General features: G+C 43.4%; 1 protein-coding gene across 1 annotated transcript in view; it reads right to left on the reverse strand.

Annotated features, from left to right (window-relative positions):
• LOC145414881 (carbonic anhydrase-related protein 10-like) overlaps positions 1-26,078 on the reverse strand; it is a 264,234-nt gene that overhangs the window by 157,440 nt on the left and 80,716 nt on the right. The window contains exon 4 of the mRNA XM_080284298.1: positions 438-551. Within this exon, the coding sequence (XP_080140424.1) occupies positions 438-551 (114 nt within the window). The remainder of the gene's footprint in view (positions 1-437; positions 552-26,078) is intronic.

Here is a 26,078-nt window from a genome sequence, read left to right on the forward strand (position 1 = left end):
ATTACGCGTTTAATGAAAGCCCGTGATTAATGGGGCGGAGTCACACGGCGCCAGAGTACGAAAGACCATCTGGCGAACCATTCTTAAAGTAATTTCAACTGCAGAGGACTTAGACTAATTAACGAGGACGCTTATGGAGCTAACTTTGAGGTACTACATTTAGGGAACGTAAGAATTATCTGCCACCGACCTGAGATGCTGATGGTTAGGTGATGAGTTAGGTTGAGTTAGATGTTAGGTGAGGTTAGGGCTAACTTAGAAGTGTTTTATTTACGACAGAAAATAAAACAAGACTGACGTTATATAAGAAAGAGGTCCCCCTAAGGTGATGTGTTGGTGATGATGGGTTAGGTTAGGTTAGGGTAGGGTAAGTTAGGACAGGTTAGAGCTGGATTCGAAGTAAGTAATTAAGAAAGTAATCACCATACAAGACTGACCTGATATTTATAAGATAGCGGGCCTCCTGAGATGTTGATGGCGGGGTGGTGATGGCCTTCCGCCCCCAAGGTTAACACCACACTGTGACCTGTGTTGTTGATTATACCACTGACCTGAAATATGGAGATACCTGGGTTAGAAGAGGGGTGGAGAGGCTTAGAAGTGGTTAGAGGTTGTCAGGGAAGAGTTAGAGCTTATAAATGGTTAGAAATTGTTAGGCAAGAGTTAGAGAGAGTTAGAAAGGAACTGGGAAGGGCTAGAAAGGGTTAGGGAGTTGGATGGAGCTTTTGGAATATATAGAGTAAATTTGTCTTGTATTTCCTTTGCGCTTCTCTGTCAGTCTTTCTCTTTTCTCAGTGGGTACCTTGACTCTCTCTCTCTCTCTCTCTCTCTCTCTCTCTCTCTCTCTCTCTCTCTCACACACACACACACACACACACACACACACACACACACACACACACACACACACACACACACACACACACACACACACACACACACACACACACACACACACACACACACACACACACACAAATCCATCATACTGCCCATCTTTGTGTGTGGATACAATCTCCTCCCAGTTTGCATGGAGTGTGTATATAAATCTCCACGTGTGTATCTACGTGTGTGTATATTTCCACAGGTCAGGCAGAGTAAACAAACAAGGCTTTTAACTCGTGTGGGTGACCTAGATTGACCTGCTTCTATTTCGCACTCAGTTACAGAAGGAGATGGGCCTTTTTGCAGTGAGTACAGTAGTCAATGTTTTCTCTATGTTGTGATGGGGAAACACACACACACACACACACACACACACACACACACACACACACACACACACACACATTGTAATAAATAGTGTACAGTGACAATGAGTAATAAATATTAATAAACTACAGAGCTAAATATAATTCTCTCTCTCTCTCTCTCTCTCTCTCTCTCTCTCTCTCTCTCTCTCTCTCTCTCTCAAGCCGCAAGTAAATTCAGAAAAGCGAGTGTGACAGGCCAAGCGCTGGAATTACACACCCGTTTTCGTTGCATCGCGAGGCTTGTGGCGAGGGGGCACTTAAGCAAATATCACATCCCTCTCGTATATTGTTGAAAACGGGAAATAGGTGAAAAATTGGATGTCCTGACCACCTGTACTGTTACCTAATTAGTCCGTGGTATCTAGTGACGTGTGTGTGTGTGTGTGTGTGTGTGTGTGTGTGTGTGTGTGTGTGTGTGTGTGTGTGTGTGTGTGTGTGTGTGTGTGTGTTTATAACCCAGAAGGGGATGTGGCAGTAGTAGTTGGTACCTTGTTTGTTTGTGAAAGAGATAGAGATAGATAGATAGATAGATAGATTGATAGAGAGAGAGAGAGAGAGAGAGAGAGAGAAACATTTAGTATTTCTCTTCATATATATATTTTAACCATTTTGTACTTATTTATCTTTATTTCTATCAAGGTAAAGCGGCATCCTTCCCATCACTCTCTGCCCCGTACAAAAACCCTCGTCTCCTAAGCACCCATTACCACCTTAATCGCCTGTTAGCACCCTAATGACCCCCTCCTAATGGCAGGTATATTGGCACACACCTTTCCCTCTTTCTCCCTTTCACCTCGCCTTAACACGACCCGGATCACAGCCGCCTCACGATACGGAATTAGTGAGGGGCGATGGTGTTGTATTTATTTCTTTATATGTGTTTATTTTATCTATCTGTCTATCTACCTACCTTTTTTCTGTCTGTCAGTCTGTCTATATCTGTTTCTATCCTATCTATCAGTCTATTCTGTGTATCTGTCTGTCTGTACATCTGTATATTTACTTTACTGAATTGGAGTTTTTCATTGATGTGGATAGGGTGGGCAGCGCCTGTGTGTGTGTGTGTGTGTGTGTGTGTGTGTGTGTGTGTGTGAGAGAGAGAGAGAGAGAGAGAGAGAGAGAGAGAGAGAGAGAGAGAGAAAGAGAAAGAGAGAGAGCTCGTGTTACTCCGTTTGACAGTGCTTTATGAATGTGTGTGTTTTTCAGTATTTTTATGTATTGGTATCTGTGTCTGTTTGTATAATAATACATTGTTCAGTTGTATGTATTTTGTGTGCGTTCGCTTGTATGCATCATTTACCAGTGTCGTGTGTGTGTGTGTGTGTGTGTGTGTGTGTGTGTGTGTGTGTGTGTGTGTGTGTGTGTGTGTGTGTGTGTGTGTGTGTGTGTGTGTGTGTGTGTGTGTATGTGTGTGTGTGTGTGTGTGTGTGTGTGTGTGTGTGTGTGTATGTATGTATGTATGTGTGTGTGTGCCAATATATGCAGGTATAGTGTGTACATGCATGTCTTTATATATGTATAGATTTTTGAGTTCATTGACATTCATTAAAAAAAATTTATGGTGCTTAATATTATCCAGGCAAATATTTTTTTTACCCTGTGTGTCTATGTATATATCATTGATGCATGAATATGGATGTATATATTAGTGTATATATGTGTGTGTTCCGTGACATTTATATGAGAATAAGGACTAATGATGCTGGACTTCATCAAAGCCAATCAGACGGGATATCAGGTCTAAGGGAAAGAGTGCATTGACTTCAAGAACATGGTGTTTTGGGGCTTTTTTCTCGCAGTGATATTTTATGTTTTTATGGCTTTACCTCACCTCATTTTACTTAGGGATAAGGGTTGAAGATGGTGATGATGATGATGATGATAATGATGATGACGGTGATGATGATGATGATGATGATGATGATGATGATGGTGTATCTTTTATTATCCAAATTGTTTCATCCTCTTTTCTGTAATTCTTTCTGCTTTCCTTTGTTGTTTTTCCTGTTTTGTATATTTACCTCATTCTCTCTCTCTCTCTCTCTCTCTCTCTCTCTCTCTCATTTTTCCTCTCCATTTCCATTTACTCCTAATTTAATCTTCCCGGAGCCTCCCTCACCATCTCCCCTTCTCCTTCATTCCTCTCTCTCTCTCTCTCTCTCTCTCCTACTTCTTCCTTCCTCTATTTCTCTTCTCCCTCTGAAGCCTCCCTTTCACACATCCTCTCCAGAATCATACCACAAAATCCACTCATCCTCAGACCACTCTCGTCACTATTTTGTACCACTTCTTGTAACTCTTTTCACTCTGTCTTCCTCTTAATCTTTTCACTCTGTCTTCCTGGCACTTAATGTTTTCCGGGATACGTTATCAGGGAGGGAGTAATATTTTTCCTCAGCGTGTCAATGGCCTCGTCTGGTCTGCTCCTTCGTTACTTGATGCTCACAGTACATCGAAGCGAGTGTCATCATTAAGAGGGATTTTTGTGCTGGAAGTTCGTGTGTTTTACCTTCGTCCCCCCTCTATTATCCGCCCACCTACCTCGTTTTCTATGTCTTTTTCTTCCCATCTTCATTCCCACTTACTGTACCTCGTTTCTCTCTCTCTCTCTCTCTCTCTCTCTCTCTCTCTCTCTCTCTCTCTCTCTCTCTGCTTATGTATTTGTCCTTCTTACCGCATTTGCATCCATCTTCCTTTCTCCTCTTACTCTCCCTTTTCCTGTTTTTTATCCTCATCTCGCATTTCCTCCTCCTCGTCCTCCTCCTCCTCCTCCTTATTAAGATTTTCCCTCTTATAGTTTTTTTTTCTTTAGTTTCTCTTTTTACACACTGCCGACACATTCATCTCGTTTTCTTTCTTAAGCTTCATTTTCTGTTGGCTGTTTTCTCTCTCCCTTTATATTGCTTGCACTTTTCGTTTCTTCTCTTCCTGCTTCTCTTCCTCTTCCCCCTTTTCCTCCTCCTTTCCTTCCTCCACCTTTCTTCCTCCTCCATTATCCCTGTCTTTCATTCATTTCTTCCCTTTTATCGCTTTCCCCTTCCCATTATCCCCTTCCTTCTTATTTTCTCCTCCCTCCTCTCCCTTCCTTCTCTCCATCCCGTCCTTTTCTTTCTTCTTACACTGACCCCACTCTTCTCCTCTCCTCTTTCCTCTCTTCTCTCCCCTTTACGTCTGTACCTATTGTATCCTCTCCCCTCATCCTCTCCTCTCCTCTCCTCTCCTCTCCTCTCCCCTCCCTTTTTCTCGCCATCCTTCACTTTTATGCTCTCCACGCGTTTCCTTTCATATCCTCTCCTCTCCTTTCCTGTCTTCCTCTCTCCTCTCCTCTAGTCTCCTCTCTTCTCCTCTCTTCTCCTCTCCTCTCCTGTCTTCCTCTCTCCTCTTTTCTCACCTCTCCTCTCCTCTTCCGTGTACCTTTCATCCTTTAGCAGAATCATCGCGCCTGTCTTTCTTCCTTCGTCTTATCCTCTGTCTCTTTGCCGGATTTACTCTCTCTCTCTCTCTCTCTCTCTCTCTCTCTCTCTCTCTCTCTCTCTCTCTCTCTCTCTCTCTCTCTCTCTCTCTCTCTCTCTCATCTTGTTTGTGGCGGGGAGGGGGGGTTAGTCCAAAGTGTGGTGTGGCTGCATTTTTTTCCCGAATTATCAATTTTGTCGGACCGCCTCTATGATTGTCGGGGTGGGAGCAGTCAGCACGCCAGCTCCTACCCGACCCGACCCGACCCGACCCGACCCGACCTTAACCTAAACAGAACTTCCCTAACTCCTAATCTAAACTAGGCTACGCTAACCTAACCTAACATAGCCGGGTCCAATCTAACGTAACCTAACATAGCCACTCACCTAACCTTACATATTCTCACACACACCTAACCTGATTCCAGTTACTTCCTACTTATCATTTTCGTTGTCATATTGTGGTGCTAATTTCGTAACAGTGTTCCTTTCTGTTCTGTTTGCCTTGTTATGTTATTTTGTTCTGCCCAGGTATTGTTTTCTCCCAAAGACACCTTGATGCAGAAGGTATATCTATCTATCTGTCTGCACCTATCTGTCTAGTTTTCTGTCTGTCTGTCTGTCTATCTATATCTGAGAACCCAGCTCGCCCCACAACAAAGACCTACTCAATGTATGCAAAGGAAGGAAGGCAGACTCGAGTGAGTTTGGAAATAGGATAGGTTAAGAAGATGAAACGGAGAGAGAGCGAGAGAGAGAGAGAGGAATGGAAGACGAAGTTGATAAAGACAGACATACCGACAGACACAGACGGACAAGCTAGATACGAAAGAGCCAAGACGAAACAGAGACCAAAGAAAGAGAAGGGGGAGACAGAAAGAGACAGACAGACAGATTAAAAAAAGACAGCAAGAGAAAACAGCTACTGGCAGGAAAACAAGGGCAGACAGAAAGTCAGAGAACCGGCCAAAGGTACGTGCATGAAATTATTATTACACCAAATATTACAACATCCTGTGTGAGCATCGCCAGGGGGCCCGCGACCACAACAACATACACACCCTGCATTTGTTATGGGGTTAGGGGAGAGGCTGGTGGTGGCAGGGGACGGGATGGGGGAGGGTGATAGCTAAGGAGGTAGGGAAGCGTGAAGAGGAGAGGATGAAGGATGGAGGGTAGAGAAGTGCAGGGAAAAGATGGGAGTGAGTGGTGAGGCAAGGAAAAAGGATGAGGGAAGGGGAGAGCAGGGGAAGGATGAGTGGGGGCATATGTAGGAATGAGGGTGAGGGGGCAACAGGAAAAGAGGTGATGGGCATGAAGCGAAATTTTTGTCAGGGCAAGGGTTTGGGAAGGGGGTGTGGGAGGGACAGGAATGAGAGCAGTGAGGGGGATGGGGGAGGGGGGAAGGCAAGCTCTGTTATGCTCTACCTCCATCTGGGTGATAAATAACTGGATACACACGGCGCGTATACATAATGCAGAGTGGACTATGTGTTTTCTCCTCGTCTCTCATATTCTCTCGTATTTTCTTGCATTCATGTGTTGTATTTTCTTCATGTATTTTCTTGGATTCACGTGTTGTATTTTCTTCATGTATTTTCTTGGATTCACCTATTTTTTGTATTCACGTTATTTTCTTAAGTTTTCTTGAAAGTCTAATTTTCTTGTATTATCTCGTATTCCTCTCTCTCTCTCTCTCTCTCTCTCTCTCTCTCTCTCTCTCTCTCTCTCTCTCTCTCTCTCTCTCTCTCTCTCTCTCTCTCTCTCTCTCTCTCTCTCTCTCGTTATCACAGCAGGCAGTCCGGCATATTTCCACAGACATGACAATTTCGTTTGCTTAATGACCGCAACATTTTTTTCTTTTTGCCTTATTATTTTTTTTTTACTCCCACGCTGTTTCTGATGAGTGATTCCCGTCCCTATATTGAAGGTAATTAATTTTTGCTTTCATGTGCTGATGAAGCGCCGGAAATATACAAGTGTCCAAGATTTTTTGCCGCGAAAATTCTGAGTCTTGAGATTATGTGTTCTTCGTTAAATTTAGAAGGAATATGGAGAGACAGGTAGCACCATGATTTGTGTTTTGTTATTGTTATTATTATTATTATTATTATTGTTATTATTATTATTATTATTATTATTATTATTATTATTGTTGTTGTTGTTGTTAATGTTTTCTCCTCCTTCTCCTCCTCCTCCTAATCCTCCTCCTCCTCCTCTTTTTTTTTTTTCTACATCATCTTATTATTATTATTGTTATTGTATATGTTTTCCTTGATGATGATGGTAATAATCATCATCATCATCATCATCATAAGAATAAGAATAAGAATAATAATGTTTCTCCTCCATGTAGGGTAAGTGTATTTGCTCTCGAAATTCCACATGCATAGGTATTGTTCAAGGGAGTGTACAGAGCCGTGTGTGTGTGTGTGTGTCAGTGTGTGTGTGTGTGTGTGTGTGTGTGTGTGTGTGTGTGTGTGTGTGTGTGTGTGTGTGTGATCTGGTCTTTACGTACACATGATATATTCATGATATTGGTCATGCATGGAACTGTCTCAAGTAAGGCCTCTCTCTCTCTCTCTCTCTCTCTCTCTCTCTCTCTCTCTCTCTCTCTCTCTCTCTCTCTCTCTCTCTCTCTCTCTCTCTCTCTCTCTCTCTCTCTCTCTCTCAGCCACCCAAGTTTAATCCCACACCATCATAGCACTGTCGGCTAGTTTAATAATAATTGTATGCCGTGAGTGATGATGCTGTGAATAGCTAGTGTATGAATGTGCTGGCAACAAAATTACACTTATTCTGTATTACTAACAGGAGGTGTATTAGGTATATTTTGAACTACACTGTTTGATATGAACTTGTGTATATCTAACCATATCCTCAGCACGAATGGATGGATTGATAGATAGATAGATAGATGGAGGTAGATAGATAGATAGATAGACCTAGCCATTCCCAAACGTCTAATAATGAGCGCTGAAACTTCTTCCTTTCCATCTACCTCTCTCCTCTCGCCTCCCCTCACTTTTCTCTCCTTACCTCCCCTCAACTGCCTTTTTCCTCACCTCCCCTCACCCTTCCCCTCGCCCTCACTTATCAAACTCCCCAAAATAGTTCCCCCTATATCCATGCCTACCCTTCCTCACATCCCCCTATAGTTCATCCAGCCTTTCCCTCCCTTGTCCCTCCATCACATCCCCATTTTTCTTCCCTCCCCTCCCCTCCTCTCCTCTTTCCTTCTCTTCTTTCCTCTCCTCTCCTCACCTCTCCTCTACTCTTTCCTCGCCCCTATCCTCTCATCTCGTGTCCTTTCCTCCACCCGTCCCTCCTATTCTTTCCCTCCCTTCCTTCTCCCCAACTAACCTCATTCCCCGTTTCCTGCTCTTCCCTGTCCTTCCCCTTTTTCTCCTTTCCCCCCTTCTCTCTCTTTTTTCTCCGCCTCTCTCCCCCCTCCCCCTCCCCTTCCCTCGCCTATGCCCGACATGCAGGCGAAAAATATCTGGAAATTCGTCGCGGAATCAAGTCTAGCGATGGTGATGGAGATGACGGAGATGGTGGAAGAGATAATGGAGATGGTGGTGGTGAGGGTGGAGATTGCAGTGATGGAGATGGTGGTGTAGGTGGAGATTGTTGCGACTGCGGTGAGTGTTGGCAGTCATAATGGTGGAGATGGCGGGGGTGATGGTGGAGACCGGTGGAGATTGAGGTGATGTTAATGATGGTGGTTGTGGTGGTGATGATGGTAGAGATGGTGATGGTGGAGATGGCGATGCTGGAGATGGCAGTGGTGGAGATGGCGATGGTGGCTGTGGTGTTCGAGGCGTAGGTCCGTCTCGACACATTCCCGATATGTAAACAGCCGCCTGCCATTTTTAAAGGTGAAAAATCATGCAGGGAGAGGCCGGGAATATTCACCATCCCGTCCCATCCCACAGCCAAATAATAATAATAATAATAATAATAATAATAACAAAAATAATGACACAGTGACTTACAAAAAGGTGCTAAATCTGGCGGCCCCCCTCCCCCCCAACCGAAAAACTCCGACTTCACCTGTATGCCTGCAGTATCGACATCTTAAAAGCACTTCCCCTCCTCCTACCCTCTCCTCGCAGTTCTGCCACATCAGTATTTTTAGCCAAGGGCAGCCTAGTCTCCTGTATCCTAGTCCTAGTTTCTTATCGTAGCCTAGTCCTAGCCTTGTTTAGTGTCCTAGTCCTAGTTTCATATTGTATCCTAGTCCTATTTTCTTTTAGTGCTCCAGTCCTAGCCCCTCTTAGTATCCTGTTCCTAGCCCCTTTCAGCAATATAGGCGTAGTTCATTTCCATCACTAACATACAAGGGATTATTTACTCGACGTATGCGGAAATAATTTAGTCACGAAGAAGTGCTAGAGAATTTCCCAGCCCCTCTCACAGAATCCCAGCCTACCATATCCTAGTCCCCATCCCCTTAGCCCCCTTACTCTTCTTATGCTCCCTCAACTTAGTCTTTCCACTTTCTCCTCAATCCTCATCTTGGGCTTCCCTCTTCATAATCTCAACTCCTCTCACAGAATGCTAGCTCTGTCCTAGGACGTGCCTCTCCCTCTGCCTGCCCAGCCCCCTCAATCCACAACTATTCCTCCTAAACCTCCCACGCTTCCATTAGCATCCCCCTTCCCTAGTGTGCCTCCTACCCTCCTTCACAAAATCCCAACCCGTCTACTAATCTCCCCTCCACCTCCGACGCTTCCCCCCCCCCCAGCCTGCACCCCCTGCCCCCCTCACAGAATCCTAGCCTTTCTACTAACACCCCCTCCTCTCCATCGTTCCCCTCCCCCCCCTCTTTCGCGTGGTGATTTACGGCCGTGTTGTCACTTGGGCACTGACACCCACTTATCAAGGCGGCTCACACAGACACCTGGGATAATTTCTGTAATTTATCGGTGAGCGGTATTGACAGCTGCACCTCTCCACCCCTATCCCTCCCCTCCCCTCCAGTCCTTTCCCCCTCAGAATCTTCCCCTATCCCCCTCCCGTCCTCCCTTCACCAACCCCTCCCACCCGTCAACTCTTCCCCTCCCTCCATCACACCTTCCAGTCCTTACCTCCCTCAAAATCTCCTCCCTCCCCCTACCATCCCGTTCCCACTTCTGCCATCACCTCTTCCCTCTACTCCCCCTCTGAACTCTCCCTCCATCTCCCCTCTCCCTCCACTTCATCCCCTTTCTCTCCTTCCCCAACTCTTCCGCTCCTCTCATCTCCCTCTCATCACCAGCCACCCCTCCCTCAAACTCTCCCTCTTTCCTTCCATCCATCCTTCCTACTCTCCCCCTTCCCACACAATACCCCTTCCCTCTAGCCCCTCTCTGAACTCTCCCCCTCCCTCACCCTCACCCCCTCCTTACGCCTCACCCTTGGCTTCGTCTTAAGGAGCTCTTTGTCACTCGCACTGTGTCACCGCCTCGTCCACTTAGGCACCGTCCTCTCATATGCTGTGGTTTTAATTATCTTACTTTTTTTTTTCATTCAGATTTATTGGCATTTGTGATCATTGCATACTTCTCTTTTAATTATTTTCATATTTTTTATCATATACTTTCTTTGTTTTTTCGATTTTGATTCTTCTTTTTGCTCACTCGCACTATTTTTTTCCCGTTCTATTTTTTCGCATAAATAAGACGCTATGATATACGAAGAAATTTTTGCAATATTTTTCAGCTTCATACTTCAGTTGCACAAATTGTTTACGTCTATTATTGTTTGTTATTTTCGAGTTTGTTCCCTGTTTGAGATTAATATATGGATTTGAAATGTTAACTGGCGGTTGAGGGTCGCAATGTGGGTGAATGTTTAGGTGCTATCCTTGTCAGTCACACTTGTTTTATTTCCTGATCAGTTCGCGCTCTCTCTCTCTCTCTCTCTCTCTCTCTCTCTCTCTTTCTTTCTCTTTCTCTCTGTACTATTTCTCTCTGGTTTCCATACATAATTTTCTGTTCATAAATTCATATATTAATCCTCTTCTCTTATTAAGCTGCTTTCTCTTCAGTATTTCCTTCCAACATATTTTGCCTATTTTCCATTTCCCCCTTTTTTTCCTTATCTTATTACCCATTTTTCCTCCCCTGACTTCCAAAATTTTTCGTACCCAGCATTCCAGGCGACGCTCTATCAGAGTTTCCCTGTATAGTCGTTCTTATGTGTTTCCCTAATTAATCTAACTTCTCATCTCAGTGGGAAACATTGTATTTATTTTTTATAGATTTTTAGTTTGAAAATTTTCTGCCCATTCCATTTTTCGATTTTTCCCACCTTACCCCCCTGTATTTTACTTTTTTTCCGGACATTTTCACCGTCTGTTTCATTTTGTCATATTCTGTCTTTATTTTTTTCCTAATTTTCTTGTTTTTTTTTTCCTTCCTGTGCTTTAATGCTGATTTTTTCCACTTCTTATTTCGAGACATTTTTCTTACTGTGCGTATTTTTTTCTTTTTTACTTTTACATTACTTCAGGCACTTTTCTCTTACTCTTTCTCTTATTATCTCATTTTTCTTCCCGCGCCTTCATCCGTTTGAACTTTTCGCACCCCACGTTTCAAGGAGTTTTTTTTTCTTCTTCTTCTTCGTCTTTTTTTCCCTCTTCCTCCTTTTTCTCCTCCCCTCTTGGCACGTCACATTCAATCAGCCAGCCTCCACTCCCACGCCTTGTGTCTCTTTCCCTCCCCCGACTCCGGCATCCTCCTCACCCTTCTTCGACATCATCTTTATTCTAGAAGTGGGTGTTCTGCTCTCTAAAATTAGGCTTTCTCCTTGACACTCCTTTCTCTCACTTGCTTTCATTTCTTACTTCCCCTCCTTTCTTCTTACCACTCTCTCTTTTTCCTCAGGCTTTATTTCTGTAACATTTTTATCACCTCCTCTGCCATCATCTTTACTACACACTATGTTCTTCTCCCTTTTATTTGACTTTCTCCTTTACACTTCTTGGCCCTCCCTCAATCACTTTTTTTTTATTTCTTTCTCTCCTGCTGCTTGCCACGCTGACTAGCTCTGTTTCTCATTCATTCTGTTTTTCATCCTCCTATCCTCTTCCTCTGGCTCTGATCTTGTATAATTTTGAGGCAAGTGAGCCGCTGTCTATAATTATCTTTGTTCCTTTCGTCTTACCCAACTTCTCACTCACATAATTGTTCTCTCTCTCTCTCTCTCTCTCTCTCTCTCTCTCTCTCTCTCTCTCTCTCTCTCTCTCTCTGTTCTTTGATTCTTTTCTTACATTCCTCATGTTTCTTTTTCTCTCTGTTTTTCTATAGCCCTCTTCTTTGGTTCTCATCTTACTTTCCTCTCTTTCTCTTTCTAATATCCTCCCGTTCTTCTTCGTTGTCTTTCCCATCTCTTTTTCTTGCATCCCTTCCTTTTCCCATTCATTCCCTTCCTCCCACCGTTTCTCACTCTTTCGTCCCTCTCGCCCTTTGTCTCTCCTTCTCTCCCCATTCTTCCTCCCACTTTCTCCTCTAACCTTTCCATGCCTCTCTCCCCACTCCCCCCTCCCTCCCCGTTTCATGTTTACCTTCTCCCTCTCTCCCCCACATCCTCCTTCTCCCACACTCTCCTCTTTTTTATCGTCCTCCCACACTCCCTACATCATTTTCCACTCAGATCTCTCCCTGTTTTTCCTTCTTCTCCTTTATTACTACCTCCTCCTTCCTTTCCTATCTCCCCTCTTCTTTCCTCACACGTTCCATTATTTCTGTGACCCCGTTCCTCTCCTTTATTTTCACATCTTCCACTCACTTATTCTCATCTCTTTCTCCTCTTCCCTATTCTTCCATCCTCTTTCCCTTTATATCTTACCGTACCTATTCCCCAGTCCTACATCTTATTCTCTCACTTCCTCCTACTCTTCCCTATCCGATCCCTCCCTTTTTCCTTTGTTTTTGTATTCTCTTCCCCCCCCCTCCTCTCTCTCTCTCTCTCTCTCTCTCTCTCTCTCTCTCTCTCTCTCTCTCTCTCTCTCCATCATAATCACTCTCTGGTCATTACGTAACAGCAATAAATGACCCCGTTACGTCCAGGGTGCCACCTCGTCGTCATTACCACCTTAATTGCTTGCTTTAATTAATTGTAATGCCTCACTTCTCACGCCTACCTGCCTCACCTGGACCTGCCTCATCTGAACCTGGCTCACCTGTACCTGACCTACTTAATTTCCTTTCACCTGGCTTATCTGGATCTGCTACACCTGGACCTGCCTCACCTGCCTCACCTTACCTTACCTATTTAGATTTTCTTCCCTTTCACCTTTCTCAACTGGGTCTTTCATTTGCCCTGACTTAATGTACTTTGATCAACCACTAATTACTCTGCCAAAGCTTGAGTTATCCGGACCTGCTTCAACTCCTAATCATACGTGTCTCATCACTCTACACCAGACCTGTTGGACCTTGAGTCGAAGCACGCAATGAAAAGAAAAAGAAAAAAGAAAACAATAAAAAGGAAAGGAAATAATAAAAACGAAACTCAGTCCAAGAGAAAAGGTGTATCGTAATAAAATACATAATATACAACACCAATGTCAACACGCTTTCCAATCAAATCATTCCATTCACTCCCGTTCCCTCTGCCCTTCCCCTGTCCCCCTCCCCCTCTCCTTGCATCACCTCTCCCCCCAGTATTCCTCTGTCCTACTTATCCCCTCCCCAGAGTCCAGAGGTATTTCTAGAGTGGAGGGGGAGAGGGGAGGGAGGAAAGGGAAGGGGTGAGGAGGAAGGGGAGGGGGAGGTATATGTGGGTAGGGGTTTGACGAGGGGGGAGAGGGTCCCAGTGGATTTGTATTGTAATCAAGGGGTTCCGGGAGAGGGGAAAGGTTATGTAACTAAGGAGAGTGGGAGGGAGCGAGGGGAGAGACGAGAGGAGTGGAGGGGGGAGATATGGGAGATACGGGAGAGAGGTGAAAGGGGAGATCTATTTATCTATCTATTACCAGACGCCATAATCCCGTAAGGGATGGCCGTTTGACTGTGAGTTATTTGTTTTACGGGAAGGGCACTAACCCTCCACCAACCCACTTGTTGACACGTAGGGAGCACGTATGGTTTGGTAATATGGTTACCACCCAGCTTTGTAAATGGTTTCTTGGCTTACAGGAGACCATTTGGCTTGTCACTCAATGTAAAGCCACCTGTAAAGGAAAGAAAAGCAATAAAAAGTGACAGGAAAGATGGGAGAAATAGGAAGAGAGGAGGGCAGGCACAGAAAAAGAATAATAAAGGCTAAGGAAGAAGTAGGCTGCACTACATTAAGTGAGTGGATGATGGTCGCCACCACCTACCACGAAAAGGGGAGATGAAGACATATATAGAAAGACAATTTAGGGGCGACAATTGACAAGGGAGAGATGGTACATCCCATTTCTCAACTTAATTATGAGAGAGAGAGAGAGAGAGAGAGAGAGAGAGAGAGAGAGAGAGAGAGAGAGAGAGAGAGAACAGTGAATAAGACAGTTATTAAAAGGGTGCTGTACAGGAAAAAAAATCACACTGAGAGACAGGGAGAGAAAGAAATGTTAGGGTACAGCAGGCAGGGAGAGAAGTGGAGCAGGGTTAAGAGACGACGAGACAGGGTAAGGAAGGATGAGAAAAAGAAAAGGCAGGTTAAGTCGAGCGAGACGAGGTGAGGCAGAGAGAGGCAGGGTGAGCAGAGAACGGCAGGGTAAGGTAAAGAGAGGCAGTGGGAGGCAGACAGAGAAACAGAGTGGTGCAGAGCGAAGCAAGGTGATGCAGGGAGAGGCAGTGTAAGGCAGTGTGTGTGCTATTTAAAAGGCCGCTGTGTAATGGTCTTTCAACAAATCGAGCACATTATCTTCATGGCAAGTACGTGGGTTGTGTGTGTGTGTGTGTGTGTGTGTGTGTGTGTGTGTGTGTGTGTTATATGTAATGTTTATGTTTGGTTATTATGTGTATGCGTCTGTATGTGTTTGTACTATATGTGTGTGTGTGTGTGTGTGTGTGTGTGTGTGTGTGTGTGTGTGTGTGTGTGTGTGTACTTTATGTATGCATATGGACATCCAGATTATTTTGCAGTCCATTTTCCTATCTGTGTGCACTTTAGTCCTTCTGTTTGTGTATGAGTGCCGTAATGCATATTCAAGTTACCCTCAGTGTGTGTGTGTGTGTGTGTGTGTGTGTGTGTGTGTGTGTGTGTGTGTGTGTGTGTGTGTGTGTGTGTGTGTGTGTGTGTGTGCTTTGTATATATAAATATATAGTTGAATTTGTATGTGTAAGTTATGTGTAGGTTATATGTCGATGTCTGCGTATATCAGCTTGTTAAAATGTTTGTGTGTGTTTTTTTTTTTATGTGTCCGACTCTGGGCATAGGCTTCACAGCCTGCTATCAAGGCCCAGCAGTCCTCCTACATGCCATACACCTCTACATGTCACCACTTCGGCGCTAACACCTACCGTCCATATTGAATTCATGCTAGGGCTGTCTCATACAAGACTGGTGTATTGGTATTAGCGGGGGTATTTTTACGACACGTCGGCGGGTCTTCTGGTAGATTAGTAAAGCCTGATTTAATGAAATTCAAATCCTTAAACTGTTCCCTGCTCGTTAGGACTGCAGGCCACCTCTCTACCGATTGAGCCACCGTGTATGTATGTGTATGTGTTTGTGCATGTGTATATTTCTTGTATTTATGTCTTTTACCTCCAGATATGTAGCTCTTCCTCCAATGTTTTTTTTTTTTATATCATCATTATAAAAGGACAGTATTATTAGCCGTGATTATTCTTTTAAATTATCTGTCATTTTTCGCACCAGAAGTGAATTGGATAAATAGCATATAGTTAATTCGAGTACTGTGGCCTTGTGGTGCGAATAGGAGAGAGAGAGAGAGAGAGAGAGAGAGAGAGAGAGAGAGAGAGGACTGGAAAAAGTGACACGGAAGAAAAGTTTACGACAGAGAGAGAGAGAGAGAGAGAGAGAGAGAGAGAGAGAGAGAGAGATTGGAAGGAATTAGTGACATCATCATTGCTCTGGCGTGACGTCATTAATGGTGTGATAATGAATCCCTGAGTCATACCTGTAAGTCATTAGAGTCATTTGTAACCAGGTAATGGATGAGAGAGAGAGAGAGAGAGAGAGAGAGAGAGAGAGAGAGAGAGAGAGAGAGAGAGAGAGATGACTGGTAAAAGTGACAGGGAAGAAAAGTTTGGAGAGAGAGAGAGAGAGAGAGAGAGAGATTTATCTCCTCCTTCGTTTTCCTTTCCTTCCTACCATATCATTCTAAATTTTCCGCCTTTTCTTCCCTCTCTTCTTCCACTTACTTTTTGTCTTCCTCCTCCTCCTTCTCCTTTATATCTTCTCTTTCCCAAAACACTGATCCCTCGAAATCGTCATCATCATCATCCCAGATACGTCCTCCTCCTCCTCCTCCTCCTCCTCCTATAATTAATTGAGGTCAGAGGCGACAATCCATTAAGAGCTGAGAAAACGTTGATCTTCCGCCCCCTGACTTGGAGCGGGAGGAGGAAGAGGAAGAGGAGGAGGAGGAGAAGGTGAAGAAGTGAAGGTGAAGGCGGAGGAGGAAGGGGAATTGGAAAGAGATGATGATGATGATGATGATGACATAGGCGTAGATTATAAGGAGGAGAAATTTGAGGAAGTTAAGGAATAATGAAGAAAGCAATGGTGATGATAAAGACGATAAGAATAATAATAATAATAATAATAATAATAATAATAATGATAATAATAATAATAATAACTCAAGCTACACTGACAGTAATAACACTAAAACAAACAACTGTCCATAATTCATCCGTCCCGCCATAAAGTCTGTGTTTCCTGCGCCCGCCACCAGATGTCTCCTCCTGCACATAAACAAAACATAGGTGCCTCGGCGTCCCATTTTCCCCGTGAGATTGCTTCGTTTTCTGAATCATTACCCGCAACATCACTCCATAACCACAATGCTATTTTTTCCGGATATTTTTCTTTATTGGAGGAAGAGGAAGCCTAAACTGAGGAAAGGAGGGAGAGGAGGGGGCAGGAAGAGAGAAGTTACGGAAGCGAGGGCGGGAATGGGATTGTTTACTTGCGAGTTGGTGCTTTCGGCGTTTGCCCTCAGTTCGGTTATTACTTGCAGTTCTCGTCAGTAATCATTCTTTGGCGCATATATCCTTATTTTCATCTAAGGTCAGGTTTAACATAGTATGAAACTGATGTCAGTTAAACGAATATCATTTTTCAACGCAAGAGTCTATTTTGAGAATGTAAAAGCAGTCAAAACTCCTTCCTTCCGAAAGAAATATTCAGCCACAGATTCCACCCAATATAACTCTGTAGTCCGTACATAAAGTTCAACATTCCGGTAGTACAAACACCAAAAATATTACCTTCGATCGCAGGGATAAAAATGGGAAGAAAACAGCCAGGAAACCCGCCAAAAAACGGAAAGAAGAAAAAAGAAAACGCTCCTCCCATCCGAACAAAAATATTCAACCACATCCTCCAGCCACAAAAACCGCGCACTTCCATAAATAACAGCCTGAATCACGGGCCAACAGCCATCCAATAACTCAATTACCCTCCGTCAGCGAATAAAGACTGGGAATTGGGTCCATTTTGTCGAATAGATATTGGATGTTAATGGGACCCTGGAGGCGGACTGGTATCTGACGAGGGTTATTAATTAGTGAAGCTCTGATTTGGGGGGAAGGGTGTCTTTTGTGTGTGTGTGTGTGTGTGTGTGTGTGTGTGTGTAGAGATAGATAGACAGGCAAACAGGAAGACAGATAGACAAGCAGAAAGAAAAACAGGGACAGACAGATGGAGACAGACAAGAAAAAATAAAGAAGGAAACAAGAGCTATAAATAAAAGAAATATTGATGTGGCGTTAAGATTTATGGTGGATGAGAAAAATATGATAAAAATGATAAATGTGATACAATACTCGTGTCTGACTTTAATGAGAGAGAGAGAGAGAGAGAGAGAGAGAGAGAGAGAGACATTGATTGAGAGAGTAGTTAGGTAAGAGGAGGTGTAGGATAGATGTGTGTGACGTGAGAGGAAAGAGAGAGAGAGAGAGAGAGAGAGAGAGAGAGAGAGAGAGAGAGAGAGAGAGAGGATTATTGATGTGGTGTGATATATGATGGGGTAAGAAGAGAGAAAGAGAGAGAGTGTGAGAGAAAGCAGTCCGTGGAGAGAGAGAAAGAGAGAGAGAGAGAGAGAGAGAGAGAGAGAGAGAGAGAGAGACCATCACCTCCTCCCCACCTTTAGTTGGCTCGTAAGTTTTCAAAATGAGAATAGAATGTCAGGGAGGTGCTGAGGTCGGCTGCCTCCCCCCCCACCTGCCTCACCTCCCCCTGCCTGCCTCACCCCTCACCTGCCTCACCCCCTGGCCTGCCTCACTTTCTGCCTCACTACTTTCCCCTGAATCTCTCTGTCTTCCCTCCTAAACCCTGTCTTACTCTGTTTCTTTCTCTCTCTACCTTTCCCTCTCTCGCTCACTATCTTTATCTAAGTCTCCGTTTCTCACCTCCCCCCGTTCCTCACCATCCTGCCTCACTCCTCTGCCTCACGACCCTCCTCTAACTCCCTCTGCCTCACCCTACCTCACCCTCTAGCCTCTCACCATCACTGTGTCCCTCATTCTTTTTGCCTCTTCTTGCCTCACCCACCCCCTGCCTCACCCACCCTACCTCACCTCTGTCTTACTTTGCCACATCACCCTCATTCCCTTCCTTTCCCTGATTCTCTCTCATTCTTCCCCTTACGTCGGCCTGCCGTATATTACAGTATCCTGCCTCACCGTACCTCACCCTGCCTTACCTTCATTATCTTTCTCTGCCTCTTCACCGGACTCACTTCTGCTACTACTTCTTCTTCACCCTGCCTCTCACTACCTTTCTACCCCTCCTGCCTCACCCTGCCTCCTCTCTGCCTCCCCTCTACTCACCTCTCTGCCTCTCCCATCTACCTGCCACCTTTTACAACCTGTCTCCCTGCCTGCCCATGCTAGGCACTACTATGCCAGATAACTCTCTCTCTCTCTCTCTCTCTCTCTCTCTCTCTCATCCCTTAAGACTTGCCTTCCCTCCATTCATGCCAGCTGCCTTTATCCCGCATCTTCCTCCTCCTCTTCTTCCTTTTCCTCCTTCTCTTCTTATTATTTTTCCTCCTCTTCTTTTGCCTCTTCCTCCTCCTCAGCTCTCTTATTTTTCCTTCTACTCCTCTTTCTCTTCTTTCACATTCTCTTCCTTTTCTTTCTCTTTTGCATTCTTTTCTCCTTCACTTCTTCCATCTCTTCTACTTCCTCCTCCTTTTCTTTTCCTCATTCTTTTCATTCCTCTTCCTTTCCCATCACTCCTCCTCCTCCTTCTCCTCCTCCTCCTCCTCCTCCTCCTCCTCCTCCTCCTCCTCCTCGCCCCCCGCATCGCTTTTGACTTCAGAACTCTCATGTTTTTTTCCAGGTCTCTTTTCCAAGCAATTTTTCTTGTCTAACCTCGGTTTTTTCCCCCGGCAATTTCTTAATGTTTTCCTATTCATTTTAGTTCCCCCTTCACTTGACGTTCCCGTTTTCATTGCACTATTATTTTTAGTTTTAGTGTTTATGTATGTACCGGTATGTTGTATGTGTATGTTGTTATGTATGTATGTATGTATGTATAAATGTATGTATGTAATAATTATCTATCCATACCTCCACATTCCATCTATACTTTCTCTCACTCTGCCTATGTTTCTGTCTGCCTATTTATCTGTCTGTTTGTCTGGCTGCCAGTCTGACTCAGTCTACCTTTCTGTCTCAGCATATTCTCTCTCTCTCTCTCTCTCTCTCTCTCTCTCTCTATCTATCTATCTATCTATCTCTCTCTCTCTCTCTCTCTCTCTCTCAGTTGTTTTTCTTACCATCTTTCCTCCGAGGCGCTTCCTTTTTTTTTTTCTCTTCCCCTCTATTATTCGTTCCTCCGCACACTTGCTTACTCTGGCACATTCTCTCTCTCTTTCACACACACACACACACACACACACACACACACACACACACACACACACACACACACACACACACACACACACACACACACACACACACACACACACACACACACACACACACACACCGTCTGATTCTCGAAATTGGTGTTTTATTCTCTGGCAAAAATTCTCCTAATTCCCCTTGAGACTCATACCTGGAGATTTGAACTGTACGTGTGTGTGTGTGTGTGTGTGTGTGTGTGTGTGTGTGTGAGAGAGAGAGAGAGAGAGAGAGAGAGAGCGGGGAAGAGGTTGAATGCCTTTGTGTGAGAGGTAGGGAGAATGACTGAGAGTTGGCGTGTGTGTGTGTGTGTGTGTGTGTGTGTGTGTGTGTGTGTGTGTGTGAGAGAGAGAGAGAGAGAGAGAGAGAGAGAGAGAGAGGGAGAGTGAGAGAGAGCGGGGGAAGGTTGAATCCCTTTGTGTGAGAGGTAGGGAGAATGACTGAGAGTTGGCGTGTGTGTGTGTGTGTGTGTGTGTGTGTATGTGTGTGTAAACTATGAAAATGAACGTCTATGTAGGAATGCCATAATATTAATGTGAAAAAGATGCAAATAGATACATTGCATTAGAGAGAGGGAGAGAGAGAAAGAGAAAGAGAGAGAGAGAGAGAGAGAGAGAGAGAGAGAGAGAGAGCACACTATCTTTAATCCCCCAGCAATACATTACCCGACCACTCCCACCACATCACTTCAGAGGCTTAATGATTCGACTCCACTTCATAGGTCTTTTTATTATTACTTTATTTCTTCGGCTCTTTTCCTTATATTGTTCGTATGTGTTATATTTTATTCCCTTTTTTTCTTTTTCCATTTTTTTATCTTCTTTTTTTATTCCTTGTCATCCAATAAATTTCTCATTTTTCCTACTTTTTCTATAACTTGATTGGAATTGAGATGTTTTTGTTGTTTTTATTGCTAAATATTTTGCATTAATTTTTCGTTTTCTGTTCTTTGGTTTCTTTCATTTTTCTTGTTTTTCTTCCTTTTCTCTTTGTGCATTTTTTTCATTGTTTTTCTTCCTTTCATTTTACATGCCATTGTGTTCATTTCCCCGATTTCCTCATCCTTTTTCATTCATGCTTTTTTCCTTTGCATAGTTTTTCCATTTACAGTTACTTCTTGCTGTCTTTTTTCCTGTTTACTTTCTCCTGTTTTTTCGCCGTTTTCCTCTTTTCCCAATATTATTTTTCTGCTTTACTCTGCTTGCTTTACTGCCTTCTCATCCCCTTTTCCCTGCCTACCTTCCTCCCTCCTTCCCTCCATTCTTCTCTTTCCCTCTTGTCCTCCCTCTGCTTACCCCTTCTCCTGTCTTAGATCTTTTCTTTTCTTCTTTCTTCTGCTCCTTTCTCCTCTCCTCTCTCCCTCTTTCTTCCTCCTACTCCTCTCTCCCTCTGCTATCCCATTTTCCCCTCCTTACCCATCCTTCAGCGCCTTTTCATTCTTTTTTTCTTTGCTTCCCCTTTAGTTTCTTCCTCACCTTCTCTTTTCTCCTTCCTTCCTCCCTTCTCTCTCTCTCTGTCTTTCTCCATTTCCTTCTTTTTTCCTCCTCTTCCCTTTCCACCTTTCTTCCTCTTCTCTCCCCTTCACTGTTTTCTTCCTTTCTCCTCTTCTATCTCTTCTCTATTCTCCTCGTTTTTCTTCCTGTTTCCTAATCCCTCTTCTTCTCTTTCTCTCTCTCTCTCTCTCTCTCTCTCTCTCTCCCTCTCTTCCCTGCATAATCCTAACCCAAAAAAAAACTCCGCTCTGCGCACCGTCCCCTTTCCATCCCCTTCGTATTAAATATGTACAGAGAGAGAGAGAGAGAGAGAGAGACTATCTTCCCAGTGCCGTTTGAAGAACTAACGAAATGCAATGAAACCCCGGTCTCTACTAGTGCGTGATTAAGATGGTTTCAGATGGTTCCGACTTCCTATGTGTTCGTCAGACTTTGGGGAGATAATGATACGGCTCCACTTCATAGTTCATTTCATTCTTTTATTTCTTTTATTCTTTTCTTTATTTTCTTCGTATAATGTTTTTATTTCTTCGTTTTAATTTTTTTTTCTTTTTTTTTTTTTACCTTTTCTTTTTTGATACACCGTGTCGTCTTGGCCTTGGTAGGATCCCTATGCCTCTTTTACCCTGACTTGGCCCAGAGTTTCTTTTGCTGCTCAGGGGCTGGAAAAGATGGTACTATGCCTTTTCATCCTTTTCCATGGCACTTTTTCGTGACTAGCATCATAATTATACAAGTATTACTGCTATGGCTCTATATCCTTTTTCATAGCACTTCTTCATGACTAGCTTCATGTACAAGTGTTAGTCTATTTTTTAACCCAGTATTCAAGATGGATAGACATGTCAGTTTTAGGAATAGAGGAAAGAGTACAGTTTCCCCACCATTGCAATTAATTAATGTTTTGGTGTTAGAATGGGACGCCTTCACGTGTAAGCACCTTTATAACCGAGTACTGGAGCTGCCCGGTCGTACAAACATCCCCCTGTCTCCTCACTGTCCCCCCAAAAGGATGATGGCGCACTGGAGAATAAGGGCAGCTTCGGCCGGCAGTCCACCGAGTTCGCGTTAATATGAGTCTAGGGTTGCAGCTACCGACTACTACTATTATTATGGTATTACTTTTAAATTCTCCTTTTTCCTTTTTACTACTTTTAAAATTCTCCTTTTTCCTTTTTATTACGCTAACCAAAATATCTATCTATCTATCCAGTTAGATTATTAAAATATAATTCTTTCCCAAAATTATTAAATTCGGCCAATTAAACGCAAAGAAAAACTCGAATTGTTTCCTCCTTCATAGCTTACTCATCTAGAAAAGCAGATTCTTAAACTACCTTTCTACAATTTTCAGCCACGAAGTTTTAAGTGTTTATGTACCCAGCCACATAGATTATTAAAATATTACACTTCCCAGAGGTTAAAGAATTCGGCCAACAACAAACGCGAATGAGGGAGGCGGCGCGCAAGGCATCTCAGGAACGCAATATAGACACTAAATGACCCACGCAGCGCCGAAATATATGCTGCCAGTTATTTAATATGTCTACTTGTTTTGCAGCATATTTTTCTTTCTTTTGTAATGAAAATTTTTCGTTGTGGGGATTATTGCGTCGATTTATTTATTTTCGGGTCGTCTTAGCGGGTTGTTTTTGTCAGATTTGAATTTTTTATTGGCGCGCGTTTTTTTTCGTCACTGCGTTTGTCTCCATTATTTTAGATTGGTATTATTTTTACTGCATTTAAGGTCTTCATGTACTTAAAGAATATTGCACAAAAATATTTTACTCATCATTTTTGCTGTCAGTCCCAGAAAATGAAAATAAAATAGCTGGGATCATAATATTGGAACCTTGAGGGAGGCGTGGCAAGTCTTCGCAAGGGACGTAAACACTGGGAGTCACGTGGTCGAGACATAAACATGAGTGGGGCGGGAGGGCAAAAATATAGTCATCTTTGGAATCAATGGAGCGAATAACAAGGTACTCGAGTGCTGGAGACGTGTATGGGGAGCTGAGAGAGAGAGAGAGAGAATGGAAGGAAAACAAAGGTAGAGGTACATTTGGAGGCATAGACAGGCACAGAAAGAGGCAGAGAGGGTAAGAGGGAAAGCCAGAAGGAGAGAGAAAGGGGAGAGGGACGAGGGAGAGAAGGAAAAGAAAACAGAGAGAAAGTGAAATGCCCCTGAATGATTTGTGCAGAGGAGAGAGAGAGATTGGGTTGGGGGAGAAGCCAGGTCGGGCAGAAGAGAGAAAAGGGAAGTGATTTTGAAGGGCGAGGGAGAGTCACGGCAATATGGAAAAGGGTGAATGTGGTGGCGGGGAAGGACACCAACCTGATCGAGTAGAATAGGGAGAAAAGAGAGTGAGAAAAAAGTAAGTTTGCTTTAAAAGGTAATAAGAAAAACTTGAGACAGAAAAAAATATGGGAAAAGTAAAGAAGGTAATATGGAAAAACTGTGTGTGTGATGGCGGGAAGGACACCAACTTAATGGAGTAGAGCAAGGAGAAAAGAGAGTGAGAAAATGCGAGATTGCTTTTAAAGGAGAAAAATGGTTTGGGTATAAAAAGAACAAAGTCAGATCATTATGGAAAATGGTATATGTAATTGCAAAAACAAGATGGAGTAAAAAAGAGGCGGGTTATAGAACCGGGAAGCACTTTACAGGAAAGAGAAATAAAAAATTATATTTTTCATTATGAGTTAGAAAAGAAAGCTGAACCAAATGGAATTCTTAGGTGGTATGGGAAATTCCCTACACATTAAAACAAAGCATAAAATCTGTAGCCCTGAGGGAAAAAAAGAGGCGAGAAATTGTTAAAAAAAAAAAAAAAAAAACAGGAAAACTCGTTTGAAATGAAAGTAAGTCAGGAGTAAATGCGAAAAGAGAGAGAAAAGAGTAAATTCCTTCGAAAGATGGAGAGGAAAAAAAGTTTAAAATGAGATTAAGGAAGGAAAAGAGTTATAGTTTTTTATCTTATCTTCCCACTGGTATGCAAGACAGCCAGGAAAAACATAAGTCGCAAGAGACAAAGTGGAGGGTGATTGTGCAAACTGAAGATGGACATTGGGAATATGGAAAGGATGGATAGTCTGTTTGTTATCGCCTGTGTGCAAATAGAGCAAAACACCAGCAAGACAGCCAGATTGACGCGAAGGTATGAATCACACACACACACACACACACACACACACACACACACACACACACACACACACACACACACACACACACACACACACACACACACACACACACACACACACACACACACACACACACACACACACACACACACACACACACACACACACACACACACACACACACACACCGGCGGCGAAAAACAAGTCACTCACAATCAGGCCGATAGTGAGTGCTTGTGTGTGTGTGTGTGTGTGTGTGTGTGTGTGTGTGTGTGTGTGTGTGTGTGTGTAAATACTCTCGTGGGTGCGTAAGTGCGCATGGGAGCTCTCTGACAGGGCTGATGGATATGGGAACGCCCGATGAACTAGGCAAATTGATTGGTTAGGGAAGCCAGTGGATCGGGCAAATCAGTGGATCAGGCAGGTAGTGGATCGGATAAGCCAGTGGATAAGTAAAGCAGGTGGATCATAAAAGCTAATTGATCAGAAAAGAAGGTGGATCAGACAAGCCGATGGATCAGTAAAGTTAGTGGATCGAGCAAGTCCCTGGATGAGACAAGACTTCTGATTCAGCTAAACCAAAGGATACAACCGGGTAGTGGATCTAACGAGACCGATTGATGCGAAAATCCAGTGAGTTCAAGAAGCCCAGTAGATCCCAGAAGACTAGTGAATCCAAAAGGAACAGTAAAGCAGAGAATCCACTAAGACAAATTAATCAGAAGACATACGAATCCAACAAGTCATGCATCCTTGAAGTCAAAGAATCCAGTAAGACCAGGGAATCAGAGAAGACAAAAGAATCCAAAATGAGTAATGAATCCAAAGAATCCAAGATGGCCAGCACATATAACAAGCCAATTGAATCCAACACCAGACAATTAAGTGGCCTCGAGAAGCTAATAGATCTCCAGCCTCAGTAAAGACAAAATTCTTGGAGATGTGGGAAAGAGATTTTTTTTTAACACCAAATCGTAATTTTTCGCTGCGTGCCAAAATCTAATACAGGAAGCAGTTGTGGCCCGAGGAGGAGCTGAGGAGGAGGAAGAGGAGGAAAAAGAAGAGGATAGGAAGAAAAAGAGATGGTGTAGGAGAAGATGATGAAGTTGGTGTAGGAGTCTAAAAAGGCGGAAATGTAAGAGGAATAGGAGGCAGACTTGTTGTAGCAGAGAGAGAGAGAGAGAGAGACCTGGGTCGGGCACCGTGAGAATTTAATAATCTCAAAACGACATGCCGAAAAAACAACTAAAATCTGAGGATGGGAATTAAAGCAGGAACGACACGAGAGTTTGATGATAAGAAAAACCTGCACCGAAATACCTCCTTAAATTCAATTTCCCCTCCTCTCCCCTCCTCCTCCTCCTCATCATCATCATCATCATCATCATCATCATCATCATCATCAATATCATCATCATCATCATCATTTCCTTCACGCTCTCCCTCCCCATCCATCCCTCGTCTCCTTATTTATTTATTTATTTTGTGTCATTATTATTATTATTATTATTATTATTATTATTATTATTATTATTATTATTATTATTACTATTATTATTATTATTATTATTATTATTATTATTATTATTATTATTATTATTAGCCGAGAGAAATACTATCACAGAGAGGATTCAGAATTATCTCATTTAAGGGGTAAACTCTCCTAGACGCACAACGATATTCCAGTCACTTAAACCAGAAACTTTGGGT

Source organism: Coenobita brevimanus, chromosome 101 (assembly GCF_032717465.1).
Source record: "Coenobita brevimanus isolate Jiangsu-jjx chromosome 101, ASM3271746v2, whole genome shotgun sequence".
NCBI lineage: Eukaryota > Metazoa > Arthropoda > Malacostraca > Decapoda > Coenobitidae > Coenobita > Coenobita brevimanus.